This window comes from Pristiophorus japonicus, chromosome 19 (genome assembly GCF_044704955.1).
Source record: "Pristiophorus japonicus isolate sPriJap1 chromosome 19, sPriJap1.hap1, whole genome shotgun sequence".
NCBI classification, from domain to species: Eukaryota; Metazoa; Chordata; class Chondrichthyes; family Pristiophoridae; genus Pristiophorus; species Pristiophorus japonicus.
Window position 1 is genome coordinate 90,312,116 of NC_091995.1, and position 20,369 is coordinate 90,332,484.

The following is a 20,369-nucleotide window of genomic DNA, read 5'->3' on the forward strand; positions in this document are numbered from 1 at the left end:
ATGCCCCTGTGAGGATGCTCACTGGTTGGTTGAGCTGTTGAGTTGGGAGTGGCTGAGCCAGTTACGTGATGTTCACAAGACTCAATAAAACCCCGGCCAGTTGGGTTCGGGGGATCCACGATGGGGCAGGTGGTTGTGAGCCTGGTGGATGAACTGGTAATGTGTCGTGTGGTTGTTAATAAACCAACTCGGTCTTAATAGCAAATGTGTTACTATGAATTCTTAAGCAAAGATCCCATGAAGCAAATACGTTACACCCCACCCCCATGAATCAAATAATTAATGAAAAAATATACAACACCCAATAAGTCTCAACATTGTGCAACATACATGGGGGAGGGGGGGATAGGGGTTAGTGAGGGGAGGGGGTAAGTGAGGGGGAGGGGGTTAGTGAGGGGGAGGGGTTAAGTGAGGGGTTAGTTGGGGGGGAGGGGGTTAGTAAGGGGGAGGGGTCAAGTGAGGGTGGAGGGTTTAAGTAAGGGGAGAGGGTGGTTAGTAAGGGGGAGGGTGGTTAGTGAGGGGGAGGGGGAAGTGAGTGGGGAGGGGGTAAATGGGGGGGGAAGTGAAGGGGTAGGGGGCTGAGTGAGGGGGAGGGGGAGTAGGTGAGGGGGAGGGAGGTGAGGGGGAGGGAGTAGGTGAGGGGGAGGGGGTAAGTGAGGGGGGAGGGGGGCGAGTGTGGGGGGAGGGGGTAAGTGAGGAAGGAGGGGGTTGAGTGAGGAAGGAGGGGGTTGAGCGAGGAGGGAGGGGGTGAGTGAGGGGGAGGGGGTGAGTGAGAGGGAGGGGGTGAGTGAGAGGGGAGGGAGGAAGTGAGGGGGCTAAGTGGGGGGAGGGGGAAGTGGTAGTGAGGGGGAGAGGGTAATTGAGGGGGGAGGGGGGGAGGAAGATAATTGGTCCATTTTCTTATTTCTGTCCCGAATCACTCCGCGCTGGAGTTGGTGAGCGGCGCAATGAACAGCCCTTTTGAGAACACCGTGGGACGGATTGCCGCAGGGACCCCCGGAGTCCCGCGTCCGACCTCCCACCCCCCCACACCCACCCCCCTTGCGAAGACCCAGAGGAAGAATCAGACGGGAGGGAAGCCAGCGGGTGAGGTCGTTCCGTTGGCGGTGGCAATGGCGGAAAAGGAAAATAAAGAGGTCCGCGAGCAAAGCGACGGTCTTGGGGGAGGTGCGGGGAACAAGGCAATCGCAGGATTCATCCGCCCCCATCCTCCCATTCGGCCCCTCGAGCCTGCTCCGCCATTCAATGAGGTCACGGCTGACCTTCGACCTCAACTCCACTTTCCCGCCCGATCCCCATATTCCTGGATTCCCTGAATATCCAAAAATCTATCGATCTCGGCCTTGAATATACTCAACGGCTGAGCCCTCAGGGGTAGAGAATTCCAGAGATTCACCACCCACTGAGTGAAGTCGTTTGCTCCGCACCTCCCTGCCCCAATGTTGACACCTCTGGAACTTTTCCCAAAATCCTGGCAGGAAACCGGGTGGCCCTTTCAGAGCACCAAAGCACGGCAGAAAATGGACCCTAGTGGTTTTAGCGGAGGAACCAGCCAACGTGCCCTGTTCAGGAATGGGGTGGGGGGTTGGGGGAGAGATGCCCGGGACACATTCCCTGGAGGTGGGGAGGTTTAGTGGGGCCGGATGTGATCGAGTGCATTTTCTTTTTTTTAATTATGAAGGTGTTTGACTGGGGATCGAGTTCCTGGTGTCGAGGAACCCGGAACTAAGGGGGCAACGTTATTCTAGAATTCTGGCTGGAAGCAAAACCGAGAAAATAAACGTATTCGTGCAGAGGTGCGTAATACACAGCCCCAGTATGGCCCTGATACAAGATCAATTGAGGTGTTTACAGGATTGGTGAGGATATGGAGAGTGGGGAATCCAGGGGAAGAACTGCCTTTAACTAAAAGCAGACAATGCTGGAAATATTCAGGAGCTCGTTCTCCACAGATGTTGCCTGACCTGCCCAGTGCTTCCAGCATTTTCTGTGTTTTATCAGACTTCCAGTATTTCTCTGCTGTTCTAGCAGAAAATGCCCTTTTGCTCACACTATGGCTGAATGTTGCTCTAGTTCCCATGAGCCCACTGGGCGTACGCCCACCGATGTGATAAATTCTAGGCTTCAATTCATCGTTGTTTCCCAACTAGGCCTCATCGCCTCTCAGTTTGTGGGGATGACCCAGGCCTCTGATTGGTCCACCCAACCCTCCTTAGGAACGTCCAGCATTTCTTTTCCGGATGCAAGTCTCTCGGGCCAATACAGGTTTTCCGTCAGGGCAGGAGCGAGGGTCTGTCCTTGCCCTGCGAGCAACTGCAGGCAGGGCCCACGACCTCCGCCCATCTCCATCCTAATTCTACAGAAGCCTGTTGGCACCCCTGAGGTTCAAACGGGATTTAATTGCCTCCCATTCCCCCCTGTATTTTATTCATTCTCAGGATGTGGGCGTCGCTGGCAAGGCCGGCATTTATTGCCCATCCCCAATTGCCCCTTGAGAAGGTGGTGGTGAGCCGCCTTCTTGAACCGCTGCAGTCCCGTGCAGTGCATTGCAGTTTTGATGCAACTGGGCCGGAGGGGCTGTTAAGAGTCAACCACATTGCTCTGGGGGGGGGGGGGGGGGGTTTGGAGTCACGTGTAGGCCCGACCAGGTAAGGACAGCAGATTTCCTTCCCTAAAGGGACATTAGTGAACCAGATGGGTTTTTAACAATCGCGGTCTGTACTGATGCAGCTTTTTAATTCCAATGGAATTTAAATTCCCCCAGCTGCCGTGGTGGGATTTGAACTCGGGTCCCCAGATCATCAGTCCATTACTGGTCCGTCATATCATTATAGGCAGTCCCTCAGATTCGAGGAAGACTTGCTTCCACTCCTAAAGTGAGTCCTTAGGTGGCTGAACAGTCCAATATGAGAACCACAGTCTCTGTCACAGGTGGGACAGATAGTCGTTGAGGGAAAGGGTGGGTGGGACTGGTTTGCCGCATGCTCCTTCCGCTGCCTGCGCTTGATTTCTGCATGCTCTCGGCGACGAGATTCCAGGTGCTCAGCGCCTTCCCGGATGCACTTCCTCCACTTAATGCGGTCTATGGCCAGGGACTCCCAGGTGTCAATGGGGATGTTGCACTTTATCAGGGAGGCTTTGAAGGTGTCCTTGTAACATTTCCTCTGCCCACCTGGGGCTCGCTTACCGTGAAGGAGCTCCGAGTACTGGTCCACTATGCCACCTGATGGCGCTGCCTCTTGCTCCATGGATCCACGGGGTGGGCTATTCAACCAGGGAGGAAACGCGCAGAAAAACCAGGCCGTTCACTGTCCTCGCCCCATTTGCAGTCGAGGTCCATGGGGGGGGGGGGGTCATAGGACTGTGAGGGAGGGGGAAGAGCCCCCGGGTACTTCCCTTTCCCTTGGGGCTTGATCTGAGCACAGGACATCTCCGAGATCAGCAAACGCAGTACCGACTGGGGCCTAGCATCTTCTGGTCTGCAATTGCCACACCACACGTTGCCTCGATGCATCAGGAACATAACAACATAAGAAATAGGAACGGGGTAGGAGAACCCCAATGTCTGAATTCTACTCCTGGGACAGTTTACCCACTCCACCCAAAAGATTTTCTCAGGGTTCACCTCCTCCGACAGAAGAACATAAGGATTAGGAGCAGGAGTTGGCCATTCGGCCCCTTGAGCCTGCTCCGCCATTCAATGAGATCATGGCTGATCTACCTCAACTCCACCTTCCTACACTATCCCCATATCCTTTAATTCCCTTAATATCCAAAAATCCATAGATCTGAATATACTCAACGACTGAGCCTACACAGTCCTCTGGGGCAGAGAATTCCAAAGATTCACCACCCTCTGAGTGAAGAAATTTTTCCTCATCTCAGTCCTAAATGGCCGACCCCTGATCCTGAGACGGTGACCCCTGGTTCTAGACTCCCCAGCCCGGGGGGAAACATCCTCCCTGCATCTATCCTGTCAAGCCCTGTAAGAATATTATATGTTTCAATGAGATCACCTCTCATTCTTCTAAACTCTAGAGAATATCGGCCTACTCTGCTCAATCTCTCCTCATAGGACAATCCCCCGATCCCAGGAATCAGTCTGGTGAACCTTCGTTGCACTCCCTCAATGGCAAGTATATCCTTCCTTAGGTAAGGAGACCAAAACTGTGCACAATACTCCAGGTGTGGTCTCACCAGGGCCCTATATAATTGCAGTAAGACGTCTTTACTCTTAATACTCAAATCCTCTTGTAATAAAGGCCAACATACCATTTACTTTCTAGGAGACCCTTGATGATCGAAAGACCCATCCCTTTGTGTTTGGTCAACTCTCCCTGAGAGTCCTGGAGAATCTGTGCCAATCTATCCGCACTTTCCCCTTGTCTATAGCCCAGCCTCTCCGATTGGCCCTGTGCCGAATCTTCTAAAGCGCTAAATGCGGGCGGAGATCAGAGAGGAAAAACGCAGAGAGAAAGAGACACTATGGTGGATCACTTCCTCTGTTTCCCAATATCTGGGGCGGGAGGGGGGGAGAATTAAAAATGCAAACCCGCTTTATGCCCACAGCAACTTTCTCACCGGGAGCTCAAGCGGCAACGAGGGAGTGAGTGATAAATGCCAGCCTTGCTAGCGCCTGCATCCCGACAACGATCAAGCGCCGGTACAGCGTCCTGCTGCTCCCCAATGCTGCACCTCAGGGACACGGGACTCTATCCCACACTGGGCCACACAACATTCCCTAGCTCAGGACGCAATGGCCTTCACTTTTGTCAGAAGGGCGGGTCACAGATGCCAGACATGACGCTTGCAGAGGTTCTATCCGGCCAGTTTTCTGGCTTCGCCTGTGTGCTCTATGTAAATACGGTGTGCATGAAAGACTGTGTGACAGTGAGTGAGTGACAGTGAGAGTGTGTGTGTGTGGCAGTGAGTGTGTATGTGTGTATGAGACTGCGTGCAAGAGTGTGAGTGTATGTGCGAGTGTATGTGTGAGAGTGTATGTGTGTGTGTGTGTGTGTGTGTGTGTGTGTGTGAGTGTATGTGTGTGAGTGAATGCATGAGAGTGTGTGTGTGAGTGAGAGTATGTGTGAGTGTGTGGCTGAGAGTGTGTGAGTGTGTGAGAGTATGTGAGTGTGTGTGAGAGTGTGTGTGTCAATGAGTGTGTGACAGTGACTGTGTATGTGTGTGTGAATGTAAGTGTGAGACTGTGTGCGAGAGTGTGAGTGTATGTGTGAGTGTATGTGTGAGTGTATGTGTGAGAGTGTATGTGTGTGTGTGTGTGTGTGTGTGTGTGCGAGAGTGTATGTGTGTGAGTGAATGCGTGAGTGTGTGTGTGAGTGAGAGTATGTGTGATTGTGTGACTGAGAGTGTGTGAGTGTGTGAGAGTATGTGAGAGTGTGAGTGTGTGAGAGTATGTGAGAGTGTGTGTGTGTGTGTGTGAGTGAGTATGTGAGTGTGGGTGTGTAAGAGTATGTGAGTGTGAGTGTGTGTGTGAGAATGTGTGTGAGTGTGTGAGTGTGTGAGTTTGTGTGTGTGTGTGTGTGTGAGTGTGTGAGAGTGTGTGAGTGAGGGTGTGTGAGAGTATACCTAATGGTTTATGTCGTCTCCTGCATTGTGTAGATGTACGCTTCCTGTCAATTTTTCCTTTCTAATTTCCTATGTCCACAATGTTAATAGAAAGTGCTCCTGTAACCTTGCCCGCTGTAACTACACCCTCCCCCCAGGGGAGGTGCTGTAGTGTGACACATTAACACAGGCTATTCCCACTGTAAATGTCCACAATGGGACTAGCAAACAACAGAACAACTGATTTTTAAAACTGGGGTTGAATTTTGTTTGCAACGCTGGGGTCAAGTTAAGGCTTGTCCTTAAACCTCGCTTCACACTTAGTCACCACCTCCTGTATACAACGCCAAGGGAGTCTATCTTTGATGCATACAAGGTCTTGGGTAGCCGGTACACTTCCTGTGTCACATTTATGTTCTGTAACACGTTACCTGTCACACTCTGAGAGCAATCACTCTATTGATGTAAGGCAGGCTATCCACCAAGTCAACATGACAAATGTGGTGGGAAATCCACGAGTAAACACGAGCATGTGTGTGTGTGTGTGTGTGTGTGTGTTCCTATATTTGTGTTCACATGTGTTCCCGTGTCTCTTCGCATGTGTGTTCCTGCATGTGTTCACGTGTGTGTTCACGTGTGTGCGTGTCCCTGTGTGTGTTCCCATGTGTGTTCACGCGTGTGTGTGTTCACGTGTGTGTGTGTTCACGTGTGTGCGTTCACGGATGTGTGTGTGTGTGTTCACGCGTGTGTGTGTTCACGCGCGTGTGTGTGTGTGTGTTAACATGTGTATCCTGTGTGTATACGGAAGAGTTCAATTTTCTTTCTCTGTCGGGCAGGAGGCGAGGGAATTTTGCGATCACCTCGAGGTAACACGGAGGGGGGTGTGGAGGGCAAGAAAGTGTCGCGGGAACAAAAAAAAAACCCAATGTGCCCCAGGCATGCAGAGAGAGAAAGTCGACCACTGATATAACTTGTGCCCGCACTGCGAAAGGAAACCCACAAAGAAAGCAGTCCGAGCTTCGAGATAAAGAAAGGGCGGCATGGAAAGAGCCCACAGCTTCCCCCGATGTCAGATTGAGACAATCTCTCCGTACGATGGCAATTAGTCTGAATCTCCCCCTCGCTTGGTGCAGTGGATGCTTTCTGTTGCAGTACTCCGCCGTTGATCAGAGGGGGGCGCTGGTGTCGGAGTCTTGGTTAAAAACGACTGTGCAGTGTCGGCTTCCTACATTCACCATCCTTTGAATTAGGGGGGGGGGGGGGAATGGAGGAGGGTGGGGGGGGGGCACGGAGGAAGGGAGGGTGGGAGTGGAAGAAGGGTGAGGGGCAGAGGGTTGGGAGGGGAATGTAGGAAGGGTGGGGAGGATGGAGGGTGGGTAGGGGGGAGGATGGAGTGTGGGTACGGGGGGGAGGATGGAGTGTGGGTACGGGGGGAGGATGGAGGGTGGGTAGAGGGGAGGATGGAGGGTGGGTAGGGGGGAGGATGGAGGGTGGGTAGGGGGGAGGATGGAGGGTGGGTAGGGGGGGAGATGGAGGGTGGGTAGGGGGGAGGATGGAGGGTGGGTAGGGGGGAGGATGGAGGGTGGGTAGGGGGGGAAGATGGAGGGTGGGTAGTGGGGAAGATGGAGGGTGGGTAGGGGGAAGGATGGAGGGTGGGTAGGGGGGAGGATGGAGGGTGGGTAGGGGGGGGAAGATGGAGGGTGGGTAGGGGGGAGATGGAGGGTGGGTGGGGGGGGGAAGATGGAGGGTGGGTAGGGGGGAGATGGAGAGTGGGTAGGGGGGAAGATGGAGGGTGGGTAGGGGGGGAGATGGAGGGTGGGTAGGGGGGGAGGATGGAGAGTGGGTAGGGGGGAAGATGGAGGGTGGGTAGGGGGGAGATAGAGGGTGGGTAGGGGGAGGATGGAGGCTGGGTAGGGGGGAGATGGAGGGTGGGTAGGGGGGAAGATGGAGGGTGGATAGGGGGGAAGATGGAGGGTGGGTAGGGGGGAGGATGGAGGGTGGATAGGGGGGGGAAGATGGAGGGTGGGTAGGGGGGAAGATGGAGGGTGGGTAGGGGGAAGATGGAGGGTGGGTAGGGGTGAAGATGGAGGGTGGGTTGGGGGGGGGAAGATGGAGGGTGGGTAGGGGGGAAGATGGAGGGTGGATAGGGGGGAAGATGGAGGGTGGGTAGGGGGGAGGATGGAGGGTGGGTAGGGGGGGGGAAGATGGAGGGTGGGTAGGGGGGAAGATGGAAGGTGGGTAGGGGGGAGGATGGAGGCTGGGTAGGGGGAGATGGAGGGTGGGTAGGGGGGAGATGGAGGGTGGGTAGGGGGAAGATGGAGGGTGGGTTGTGGGGGGGGGAAGATGGAGGGTGGGTTGGGGGGGAGATGGAGGGTGGGTAGGGGGAAGATGGAGGGTGGGTAGGGGGAGGGGGAAGATGGTAGGGGGGAAGATGGAGGGTGGGTTGGGGGGGGAAGATGGAGGGTGGGTTGGGGGGGGAAGATGGAGGGTGGGTAGGGGGGAGATGGAGGGTGGGTTGTGGGGGGGGGAAGATGGAGGGTGGGTAGGGGGGAGATGGAGGGTGGGTAGGGGGGAGATGGAGGGTGGGTAGGGGGAAGATGGAGGGTGGGTAGGGGGGAAGATGGAGGGTGGGTAGGGGGGGAGGATGGAGGGTGGGTAGGGGGGAAGATGGAGGGTGGGTTGGGGGGGAAGATGGAGGGTGGGTAGGGGGGAGATGGAGGGTGGGTAGGGGGGAGATGGAGGGTGGGTAGGGGAAGATGGAGGGTGGGTAGGGGGGGGAGATGGAGGGTGGGTAGGGGGGAGATAGAGGGTGGAGGGAGGCGGGGTTTGGGGGGGTGTGGGCGGAGGGGGACCAACCACAGCAGCCCCTTCCTCTGCGATCACCTCTCAAGAAGACGCTTCAAGGCCCGCTCGATGTTCATGCGGTGCCCGACCCGTGTCACGCCCAGATCCACGTAGTCCTCCTTCTGCAGCGAGGGCAGGTGGCTGCCATCGATCTCGTTGTCCAGGAAGTGGGCCGTGTGCTCGCCCAGGCGCAGGTACTCCAGCCAGTCGGCCACGTCGAACTTGGTCCAGAAGGCCAGGGGCTTGGCGGCGAAGGGTTTGTCGGGGGGCACCGGCGGCGGTGACTGGAAGCTGGTGGTGGGCGAGTGGGAGCGGACGCCTGTGGTGGGGAAGCTGGCGAAGCTGTTGCCGGCGGGGGCGGGGGCGCCGTGGGGGTCGTAGGCCGCCCCCCCGGCCGAGGACGGCAGGATGGGCAGCGAGGAGGGCCGGGGGGTGCCGGAGTTCGGCCCCCCCCGCTCGCCGATCTGGGAGCCCAGGGGGCTCGGCGCCCTCCGCAGGGGGGGCTTGACGTCGAAGTCCACGGTCTTGGGGGGTTTCGGGCCGTGCTGGGGGGTCTTCGCCCAGTTCTGGAATGTGCTGCTCAGCGGGGCACGCTGGGCCATGGCTCCCAACACCGAATCATCGGCAACCCTGCGGCAGGCGGGAGGAGAGGAAGAGACCGTTAGACAAGACACGCTCCCCGTCCCGTCACACCCACCAATAAAACCTCGACTCGCTAACCTGTCCTGCCCCTTTAAGGTCACGGCTCAGTGACTCCCCACTCGTATGTGGAAGTGGTGTCAGCCGTGGCTCAGTGGGCAGCACTCTCGCTCTCTGAGTCAGAAGGTTGTGGGTTCCAGTCCCACTCTAGCAGACTTGAGCACATAAATCGAGGCTGACACTCCCAGTGCAGTGGTGAGGGAGCGCCGCACTGTTTGGACGAGACGTTAAACCGAGGCCCCGTCTGCTCTCTCAGGTGGACGTAAAAGATCCCACGGCCACTATTTCGAAGAAGAGCAGGGGGAGTTATTCCCGGTGTCTTGGGGCCAATATTTATCCCTCAATCAAAATAACAATAAAAAACAGATTATCTGGGTCACTGTCACATTGCTGTGTGTGGGAGCTTGCTGTGCGCAAATTGGCTGCCGCGTTTCCCACATTACAACAGTGACTACACTCCAAAAAGTACTTCATTGGCTGTAAAGCGCTTTGAGACGTCCATTGGTCATGAAAGGCGCTATATAAATGCAAGTCTTTCTTTCTTTAAAAAGGCTCTGAGGTCAGCAAGAGATCAATTGCAATGATTACAATTACTACTCCAACGCACTTATGGCTGGCCTCCCACGTTCTACCTTACGTAAATTAGAGGTGATCCAAAACTCGGCTGCTCGTGTCTTAACTCGCACCAAGTCCCGCTCACCCATCACCCCCTGTGCTCGCTGCCCCGTGTCCTAACTCGCACCAAGTCCCGCTCACCCATCACCCCTTGTGCTCGCTGCCCCGTGTCCTAACTCGCACCAAGTCCCGCTCACCCATCACCCCCTGTGCTCGCTGCCCCGTGTCCTAACTCGCACCAAGTCCCGCTCACCCATCACCCCTTGTGCTCGCTGCCCCGTGTCCTAACTCGCACCAAGTCCCGATCACCCATCACCCCCTGTGCTCGCTGACCTACATTGGCTCCCGGTTAAGCAACGCCTCGATTTCAAAATTCTCATCCTTGTTTTCAAATCCCTCCATGGCCCTCGCCACTCCCTATCTCTGTAATCTCCTCCAGCCCCACAACCGCATCCCCCCCCCTCCCCGCCTTGAGCTGGAATATAGAAGGCCAAGGGGTGATATAATTGAGGTTTATTGGATTTCGAAAGAAACTGATGGGGTAGAGAGAAACTTTGTCCGCTGGTGGGGGGAGAGTCTGGACAAGGGGACATGACCTTAAATATCAGCCAGTGCCTCAGTGGGCAGCACCCTCGCCTCTGGGTCAGAAAGTTGAGGGTTCAAGTCCCACTCCAGGGACTTTAGCACAAAAACATCTAGGCTGACGCTCCCAGTGCAGTGCTGAGGGAGTGCCGCACTGTCGGAGGTGTCGTCTTTCGGATGAGACGTTAAACCGAGGCCCGATCTGCTCTCTCAGGTGGACATAAAAGATCCCACGACACTATTTCAAAGAAATATAAGGGAGTTATCCCCGGTATCCTGGGGCCAATATTTATCCCTCAATCAACATAACAAAAACAGATTATCTGGTCACTATCACATTGCTGTGTGTGGGAGCTTGCTGTGCGCAAATTTTCGGCCGGCGTTTCCCACATTACAACAGTGACTGCACTCCAAAAGTATTTCATTGGCTATAAAGTGCTTTGAGACGTGCGGTGGTCGTGACAGGCGCTATATAAATGCAAGTCTTTCATTAACTTATCGTCAGAGCCGGGCCATTCAGGACAGAAGTTAGGGAACACTTAAAATCAGTGAAGTTTACAGCACAGAAGGAGGCCATTTCAGCCCATCGTGTCCGCGCCGGCCGACAAAGAGCTCCCCGGCCTAATCCCACTTTCCAGCTCTCGGTCCGTAGCCCTGTAGGGTACGGCACTTCAGGTGCACATCCAGGTACTTTTTAAATGTAGTGAGGGTTTCTGCCTCTACCACCCTTTCAGGCAGTGAGTTCCAGACCCCCACCACCCTCTGGGTGAAGAAATTTCCCTTCAAATCCCCTCGAAGCCTCCCCCCAATTACTTTAAATCTATGCCCCCTGGTTGTTGACCCCACTGCTAAGGGTCTTTCCTAGCCAGTGTAGCTAGGCCCCTCATAATTTTATACACCTCAATAAGGTCTCCCCTCAGCCTCCTCTGTTCCAAAGAAAACAACCCCAACCTATCCAATCTTTCCTCATAGCTAAAATTCTCCAGTCCAGGCAAATCTCCTCTGTACCCTCTCTAGTGCGATCACATCTTTCCTGTAATGTGGTGACCAGAACTGCATGCAGTACTCCAGCTGTGGCCTAACTAGTGTTTTATACGGTTCAAGCATAACCTTCCTGCTCTTATATTCTATGCCTCGGCTAATAAAGGCAAGTATCCCGTATGCCTTCTTAACCACCTTATCTACCTGGCCTGCTACCTTCAGGGATCTGTGGACCTGCACTCCCAGGTCCCTTTGTTTCTCTACACTTCTCAGTGTCCTACCATTTAACGTGTACTCCCTCGCCTTGTTAACCCTCCCCAAATGCATTACCTCACACTTCTCCAGATTGAATTCCATTTGACACTGTTCTGCCCACCTGACCAGTACATTGATATCTTCCTGCAGTCCGCAGCTTTCTTCTTCATTATCAACCACACAGTCCATTTTAGTCTCATCTGCAAACTTCGTAATCATACCCCCAACATTCGAGTCTAAATCATTGATGTATACGGCAGAAAGCAAGGGACCTAGTACTGAGCCCTGTGGAACTCCACTGGATGCAGCCTTCCAGCCACAAAAACACCCATCAAGCATTACCCCTTTGCTTCCTGCCTCTGAGCCAATTTTGGATCAGGCAAAGCGTTGCAGAAACGTGGAATTCTCTCCCGCAAAAAGCGGTAGACGCCAGCTTAATTAATCATTTTAAACCTGAGACTTTTGCGAGCCAAATTGGGATACGGGTGTATGGAGTTAGGATACATAATAGGACATAAGAAAGAGGAGCAGGAGTAGGCCATACGGCCCCTTGAGCCTGCTCCGCCATTCAATAAGATCATGGCTGATCTGATCATGAACTCAGCTCCATTTCCCTGCCCGCTCCCCATAACCCCTTATCCCCTTATCGTTTAAGAAACTGTCTAACTCTGTCTTAAATTTAATCAATGATCCAGCTTCCAAAGCTCTCTGAGGTAGCGCATTCCACAGATTTACAACCCTCTGAGAGAAGAAATTTCTTCTCATCTTAGTTTTAAATGGGCGACCCCTTATTCTAAGCTCATGCCCTCTAGTTCTAGTCTCCCCCATCAGTGGAAACATCCTCTCTGCATCCACCTTGTCAAGCCCCCTCATAATCTTATACGTTTCGATAAGATCACCTCTCATTTTTCTGAATTCCAATGAGTAGAGGCCCAACCTACTCAACCTTTCCTCATAAGTCAACCCCCTCATCTCCGGAATCATAGAAACATATAGAAACATAGAAAATAGGTGCAGGAGTAGGCCATTCGGCCCTTCTAGCCTGCACCGCCATTCAATGAGTTCATGGCTGAACATTCAACTTCAGTACCCCATTCCTGCTTTCTCGCCATACCCCTTGATCCCCCTAGTAGTAAGGACCTCATCTAACTCCTTTTTGAATATATTTAGTGAATTGGCCTCAACAACTTTCTGTGGTAGAGAATTCCACAGGTTCACCACTCTCTGGGTGAAGAAGTTCCTCCGCATCTCGGTCCTAAATGGCTTACCCCTTATCCTTAGACTGTGACCTCTGGTTCTGGACTTCCCCAACATTGGGAACATTCTTCCTGCATCTAACCTGTCTAACCCCGTCAGAATTTTAAATGTTTCTATGAGGTCCCCTCTCATTCTTCTGAACTCCAGTGAATACAAGCCCAGTTGATCCAGTCTTTCTTGATAGGTCAGTCCCGCCATCCCGGGAATCAGTCTGGTGAACCTTCGCTGCACTCCCTCAATAGCAAGAATGTCCTTCCTCAGGTTAGGAGACCAAAACTGTACACAGTACTCCAGGTGTGGCCTCACCAATGCCCTGTACAACTGTAGCAACACCTCCCTGCCCCTGTACTCAAATCCCCTTGCTATGAAGGCCAACATGCCATTTGCTTTCTTAACCGCCTGCTGCACCTGCATGCCAACCTTCAATGACTGATGTACCATGACACCCAGGTCTCTTTGCACCTCCCCTTTTCCTAATCTTTCACCATTCAGATAATAGTCTGTCTCTCTGTTTTTACCACCAAAGTGGATAACCTCACATTTATCCACATTATACTTCATCTGCCATGCATTTGCCCACTCACCTAACCTATCCAAGTCGCTCTGCAGCCTCACAGCATCCTCCTCGCAGCTCACACTGCCACCCAACTTAGTGTCATCCGCAAATTTGGAGATACTACATTTAATCCCCTCATCTAAATCATTAATGTACAGTGTAAACAGCTGGGGCCCCAGCACAGAACCTTGCGGTACCCCACTAGTCACTGCCTGCCATTCTGAAAAGTACCCATTTACTCCTACTCTTTGCTTCCTGTCTGACAACCAGTTCTCAATCCATGTCAGTACACTACCCCCAATCCCATGTGCTCTAACTTTGCACATCAATCTCTTGTGTGGGACCTTGTCGAACGCCTTCTGAAAGTCCAAATATACCACATCAACTGGTTCTCCCTTATCCACTCTACTGGAAACATCCTCAAAAAATTCGTCAAGCATGATTTCCCTTTCACAAATCCATGCTGACTTGGACCTATCATGTCACCTCTTTCCAAATGCACTGCTATGACATCCTTAATAATTGATTCCATCATTTTACCCACTACTGAGGTCAGGCTGACCGGTCTATAATTCCCTGTTTTCTCTCTCCCTCCTTTTTTAAAAAGTGGGGTTACATTGGCTACCCTCCACTCCATAGGAACTGATCCAGAGTCAATGGAATGTTGGAAAATGACTGTCAACGCATCCACTATTTCCAAGGCCACCTCCTTAAGTACTCTGGGATGCAGTCCATCAGGCTCTGGGGATTTATCGGCCTTCAATCCCATCAATTTCCCCAACACAATTTCCCGGCTAATAAGGATTTCCCTCAGTTCCTCCTCCTTACTAGACCCCCCGACCCCTTTTATAACCGGAAGGTTGTTCGTGTCCTCCTTCGTGAATACCGAACCAAAGTACTTGTTCAATTGGTCCGCCATTTCTTTGTTCCCCGTTATGACTTCCCCTGATTCTGACTGCAGGGGACCTACGTTTGTCTTTACTAACCTTTTTCTCTTTACATATCTATAGAAACTTTTGCAATCCGTCTTAATGTTCCCTGCAAGCTTCTTCTCATACTCCATTTTCCCTGCCCTAATCAAACCCTTTGTCCTCCTCTGCTGAGTTCTAAATTTCTCCCAGTCCCCAGGTTCGCTGCTATTTCTGGCCAATTTGTATGCCACTTCCTTGGCTTTAATACTATCCCTGATTTCCCTTGATAGCCACGGTTGAGCCACCTTCCCTTTTTTATTTCTATGCCAGACAGGAATGTACAATTGTTGTAGTTCATCCATGCGGTCTCTAAATGTCTGCCATTGCCCATCCACAGTCAACCCCTTAAGTATAATTCGCCAATCCATCCCAGCCAATTCACGCCTCATACCTTCAAAGTTAGCCTTCTTTAAGTTCTGGACCATGGTCTCTGAATTAACTGTTTCATTCTCCATCCCAATGCAGAATTCCACCATATTATGGTCACTCTTCCCCAAGGGGCCTCGCACAACGAGATTGCTAATTAATCCTCTCTCATTACACAACACCCAGTCTAAGATGGCCTCCCGCCTAGTTGGTTCCTCGACATATTGGTCTAAAAAACCATCCCTTATGCACTCCAGAAAATCCTCCTCCACCGTATTGCTTCCAGTTTGGTTAGCCCAATCTATGTGCATCAACCGAGTGAACCTTCTCTGAACTGCCTCCAAAGCAAGTATATCCTTTTGTAAATATGGAAACCAAAACTGCACGCAGTATTCCAGGTGTGACCTCACCAATACCTTGTATAGTTGTAACAAGACTTCCCTGCTTTTATACTCCATCCCCTTTGCAATAAAGGCCAAGATTCCATTGGCCTTCCTGATCACTTGCTGTACCTGCATACTATCCTTTTGTGTTTCATGCACAAGTACCCCCAGGTCTCTCTGTACTGCAACACTTTGCAATCTTTCTCCATTTAAATAATAAATTGCTCTTTAATTTTTTTGTGCCAAAGTGCATGACCCCACACTTTCCAACCTTATACTCCATCTGCTAAATTTTTGCCCACTCACTTAGCCTGTTTATGTCCTTTTGCAGATTTTTTGTGTCCTCCTCACACATTGCTTTTCCTCCAATCTTTGTATCGTCAGCAAACTTGGCTACGTTACACTCAGTCCCTTCTTCCAAGTTGTTTATATAGATTGTAAATAGTTTGGGTCTCAGTTGATCCCTGCGGCACCCCACTAGTTACTGTTTGCCAACCCGAGAATGAACCATTTATCCCGACTCTCTGTTCTTTGTTAGTTAGCCAATCCTCTATCCATGCTAATATATTACCCCCAACCCCGTGAACTTTTATCTTGTGCAGTAACCTTTTATGTGGCACCATGTCAAATGCCTTCTGGAAATCCAAATATACCACATCCACTGGTTCCCCTTTATCCACCCTGTTCATTACATCCTCAAAGAACTCCAGCAAATTTGTCAAACGTGATTTCCCCTTCATAAATCTATGCTGACCGAATTTTGCTTTTCCAAATGTTCTGCTACTGCTTCTTTAATAATGGACTCCAACATTTTCCCAACCACAGATTACAACCAATGCATCCACTATCCCTGCCTCTACTTCTGTTAAGACTTTAGGATGCAAGCCATCAGGTCTAGGGGATTTATCTACCTTTAGTCCCATTATCTTACTGAGTACCACCTCCTTAGTGATTTTGATTGTGTTAAGTTCCTCCCCACCCAATAGCCCCTTGACTATCCACTGTTGGAATATTGTTAGTGTCCTCTACCGTAAAGACTGATACAAAATATTTGTTCAGAGTTTCTGCCATCTCAATGTTCCCCATTACTAATTCCCCGGTCTCATCCTCTAAGAGACCAACATTTACTTTAGCCACTCTTTTCCTTTTTATAAGAGCATAAGAACATAAGAACTCGGAGCAGGATTAGGCCATACGGCCCCTCGAGCCTGGTCCACCATTCAATAAGATCATGGCTGATCTGATCATGGACTCAGCTCCACTTCCCTGCCCCCTCCCCATAACCCCTTATCGTTTAAGAAACTGTTTATTTCTGTCTTAAATTTATTCAATCTCCCAGCTTCCACAGCTCTCTGAGGCAGCGAATTCCACAGATTTACAACCCTCTGAAAGAAGAAATTTCTCCTCATCTCAGTTTTAAATGGGTGGCCCCTTATTCTAAGATCATGCCCTCTAGTTCTAGTCTCCTCCATCAGTGGAAACATCCTCTCTGCATCCACCTTGTCAAGCCCCCTCATAATCTTATACGTTTCGATAAGATCACCTCTCATTCTTCTGAATTCCAATGAGTAGAGGCCCAACCTACTCAACCTTTCCTCATAAGGCAACCCCCTCATCCCCGGAATCAACCTAGTGAACCTTCTCTGAACTGCCTCCAAAACAAGTATATCCTTTCGTAAATATGGAAACCAAAACTGCACGCAGTATTCCAGGTGTGGCCTCACCAATACCTTACATAGCTGCAGCAATTCTTCCCTGCTTTTATACTCCATCCCCTTTGCAATAAAGGCCAAGATACCATTGGCCCTTCCTGATCACTTGCTGTACCTGCATACTATCCTTTTGTGCACAGGTCCCGCTGTACTGCGGCACTTTGAAATCTTTCTCCATTTAAATAATAACTTGCTCTTTGATTTTTACATACATGTAGAAACTCTTTCTATCTGTTTTTATATTCCGTGCTAGTCTGAGTGGCCTCCTGCCGCTCCGGTGGTGTTACCTGTGCCGGGGAGTTGCCGGCTTGGTGGCTGTCGGAGGTCCCATGGTGTCACCGGTTCGGGTCCATGTGGCGCCGCTCATCTGCTGCAGTTTGGAGCTGAGCTCGCTGATGATGCTGGCCTTCATGGAGGCCATGTTGGGGCCCTTGACGTGCGGCGCGTCCTCCCAGAGCGAGGTGGGGGGCGCCGGGCGCTCCTGGGGCTTGGCCGCCTCGCCGGGGCGGGGCAGGGGCGGGCAGGAGGCGTTGGGGACGGGCGGGGGCGGTGCCGCCCCGGGGTCCCGGAGCGGGCCGCCCAGCCTCCCCCCCGGCCGGGACCTGAGGCGGGGGGGGAAGGGGGGCTTGTCAGGCCCGAAGACGTGGCCGTCCAAGTAGGCGATGTAGGTGTCCAGCAGCTCGTTGCCCTCGGACGAGAGGCCCGAGAGGCTGGACACGCTGCTGACTGTCTCCAGGTGGTGCTCGCTGCCGCTCCGGCTGTCCACCTCCTCGATGCCCGAGTCGCCCACGTTGTCCAGCAGGGTCTCGGCCGAGGGAGCCCGGCTGGTGCCGGCCGAGGGCGGGGCCCCCGCCATCTCGGGCGACGAGCAGTTGACCTGGTCCTCCTTGGGAGCCTGGGTCAGGGTGGCCACCTCGCTGTCGTAGGACGTCAGGCTGGAGCCCGTCGAATCCACGGTGGGCAGGCTGCCCGGCTGGGCGGGCGCACCGGCGGCGGAGGAGGGCGGGGGAGGGGGGGGCGGGGGCGGGGGAGGGGGCGGCGGGGGAGGGGGCGGGGGAGGGGGCGGCGGGGGAGGGGGCGGGGGAGGGGACGCCTCGGCGCTGTCGAAGCTGTTGGAGAACTCCAGCGGCGGGGGCAAGGGGTCGTTGAAGACGAACTCCTCGTCGGCGTCGATGGAGGGGGCGGGCGGGGGCAGCACGGTCAGTGGCAGGCCCCCGCCCTCGGGGGGCCGGGGGCAGGGGGCCGCGGGGTGGGCGTTCTCCACGAAGCGCACCCGGAACTCGATGCGACCCTCCTCGTCCGCCCAGGCCATGGGCGCGCCCTGGGCCCGCGGGTCGATCGCCGCCGTCGCTGCCTCATCCGCCGACTTCTGCGCGCGGAAGGGGGCCTCCTTCCGCGGGCCGCCGCGGGGCTTGGGCCCGGTGCCCCCCCCACCTCCTCCTCCTCCTCCTCCGACCACGCCCCCCGCCTCCTCGGACTCGCCCCGGGGCTGCTCCTTCAGCGAACGCTCGCGGGCGGCCAGGGCCAGCCCCAGTGGCGAGGCGGGGTCCAGCACCTTGCCGGTCAGCGGGTGAATGAAGGTGGCCCCCCCTCCCCCTGCCCGCGGGGCGAAGGTGGAGCTGAAGGCGCTGGCGGGGCCGGGCTGCCGGCCCGGCTTGCCGGCGTAGCCGCGGTCGGCCAGCGAGAAGCTCAGCGGCGCCCCCCGGCCGGCCGACACCATGATGTTCATGAAGGCCTCGGCGTTGTTGAACATGCCCTCGTCGATGGACTTGGAGTGGGTGAGGCGGGTGGGGCCCTCGCCGGAGGCCGCCCCCTCCTCCTCGGCCACGTCCGTCGACAGGAAGATGGCCGACTTGCGGCGGGCCTCCATGTAGCGCTCACGGTCACGCCGGGCGGCCCCCACGATGGCCGCCCCGAACTGGCTGGTGAAGTCCAGGCTCTCGCGGCCTTGCTGGGGCTCGGCTCCTGCCTCGGCCTCCATGCTGCTGCCCTGGCTGCTACGGCCGCTGCTGCTGGTGGACGGGGCCTTGATGATGATGGTGGGGATGGCAATGGAGCAGGTCTTGTCCTGTTGTTGTTGCTGCTGCTGCTGCTGCTGCTGTTGTTGTTGTTGTTGTTCGTCCTCCACCTTTGACTGCTTGACCAGCAGTCCCTTGCGCCGCACGGGCTTGGCCGGAACGTACATGGCCGTGTTGACCATCCGGCTGCCGTAGCGGCCGTCCGTCGGCTGGCCCCGCCTCCCCCGAGCGTTCTGGGCGGCGGGCGCGGAGGGGGCGGCGGGGGCGGGCGCGGAAGCTGGCACGCCGCCTCCGCCCGCCCCCAGCCTGCCCCGCTCGTCCGCCAGCGCCTGCTGCTGCTGCTGCTCGGAGTCTTGCCGGAAGATGATCATCTTCTCCCGCTTGTGCCGCTCCTTGGGCTCGCCCTTGCCCGCCGGGGCACCCGACACCGACGGCGCTGCCGGCTCCGACAGCTCGTGCCGCAGGCTGGCGTAGATCTTGGGGTCGCCGGGGCTGAAGGGCGGGCGGGCGGAGGAGGGGGCGGCCGACAGGGGCGGGGGAGGGGGGCCGGAGCGGGGCTGGGCCAGGCTGAATGGGGGGTCCGGGGGCGCGGTGGTGGGGGGAGGCGGGATGTCCTCAGCACTTGGCACGGACAGACTGCGGGCAAACTTAAAGGAGGGCGGCACCAGGAACTGCTTCTCCTCTTCAGACGCACCTAGGGTGAAGGAGGGAACACTTTGAGTGACAATTAGCACCAACTAAGGGGGATTAGCATTAATTATTAATAATAATGACCCATCAGGCACAGCCTGCTAGCAACCAGTTGTGGATCATTAAGTATATTATTGCTCTCCTGATTCAATATTTATTCCTCAACCAACATCACTAAAAAACAGATTATCTGGTCATTATCACATTGCTGTTAGTGGGAGCTTAATGGTGTACAGTACTGGTGGGTACAGGTCTGTCACTGTATAACACTGGGGTACAGCACTGGTGGGTACAGGTCTGTCACTGTATAACACTGGGGTACAGTACTGGTGGGTACAGGTCTGTCACTGTATAACACTGGGGTACAGTACTGGTGGGTACAGGTCTGTCATTGTATAACACTGGGGTACAGTACTGGTGGGTACAGGTCTGTCACTGTATAACACTGGGGTACAGTACTGGTGGGTACAGGTCTGTCACTGTATAACACTAGGGTACAGTACAGGTGGGGACAGGTCTGTCACTGTATAACACTGGGGTACAGTACTGGTGGGTACAGGTCTGTCTCTGTACAACACTGGGGTACAGTACTGGTGGGTACAGGTCCGTCTCTATATAACACTGGGGTACAGTACTGGTGGGTATAGGTCTGTCACTGTATAACACTGGGGTACAGTACTGGTGGGTACAGGTCTGTCACTGTATAACACTGGGGTACAGTACTGGTGGGTATAGGTCTGTCACTGTATAACACTGGGTACAGTACTGGTGGGTACAGGTCTGTCACTGTATAACACCAGGGTACAGTACTGGTGGGTACAGGTCTGTCACTGTATAACACTGGGGTACAGTACTGGTGGTACAGGTCTGTCACT

The 20,369-nt window shown here is 54.1% G+C and overlaps 1 protein-coding gene across 1 annotated transcript in view; it reads right to left on the minus strand.

Moving 5' to 3' along the window:
* Positions 1–8,444: 8,444 nt before the first annotated feature.
* The window catches only part of LOC139230291 (SH3 and multiple ankyrin repeat domains protein 1-like), a 323,258-nt gene continuing 311,333 nt past the window's right edge, over positions 8,445–20,369 (minus strand). The window contains 2 exon segments of the mRNA XM_070862120.1: positions 8,445–9,039; positions 17,074–19,498. Coding sequence (XP_070718221.1) covers positions 8,445–9,039; positions 17,074–19,498 — 3,020 coding nt within the window.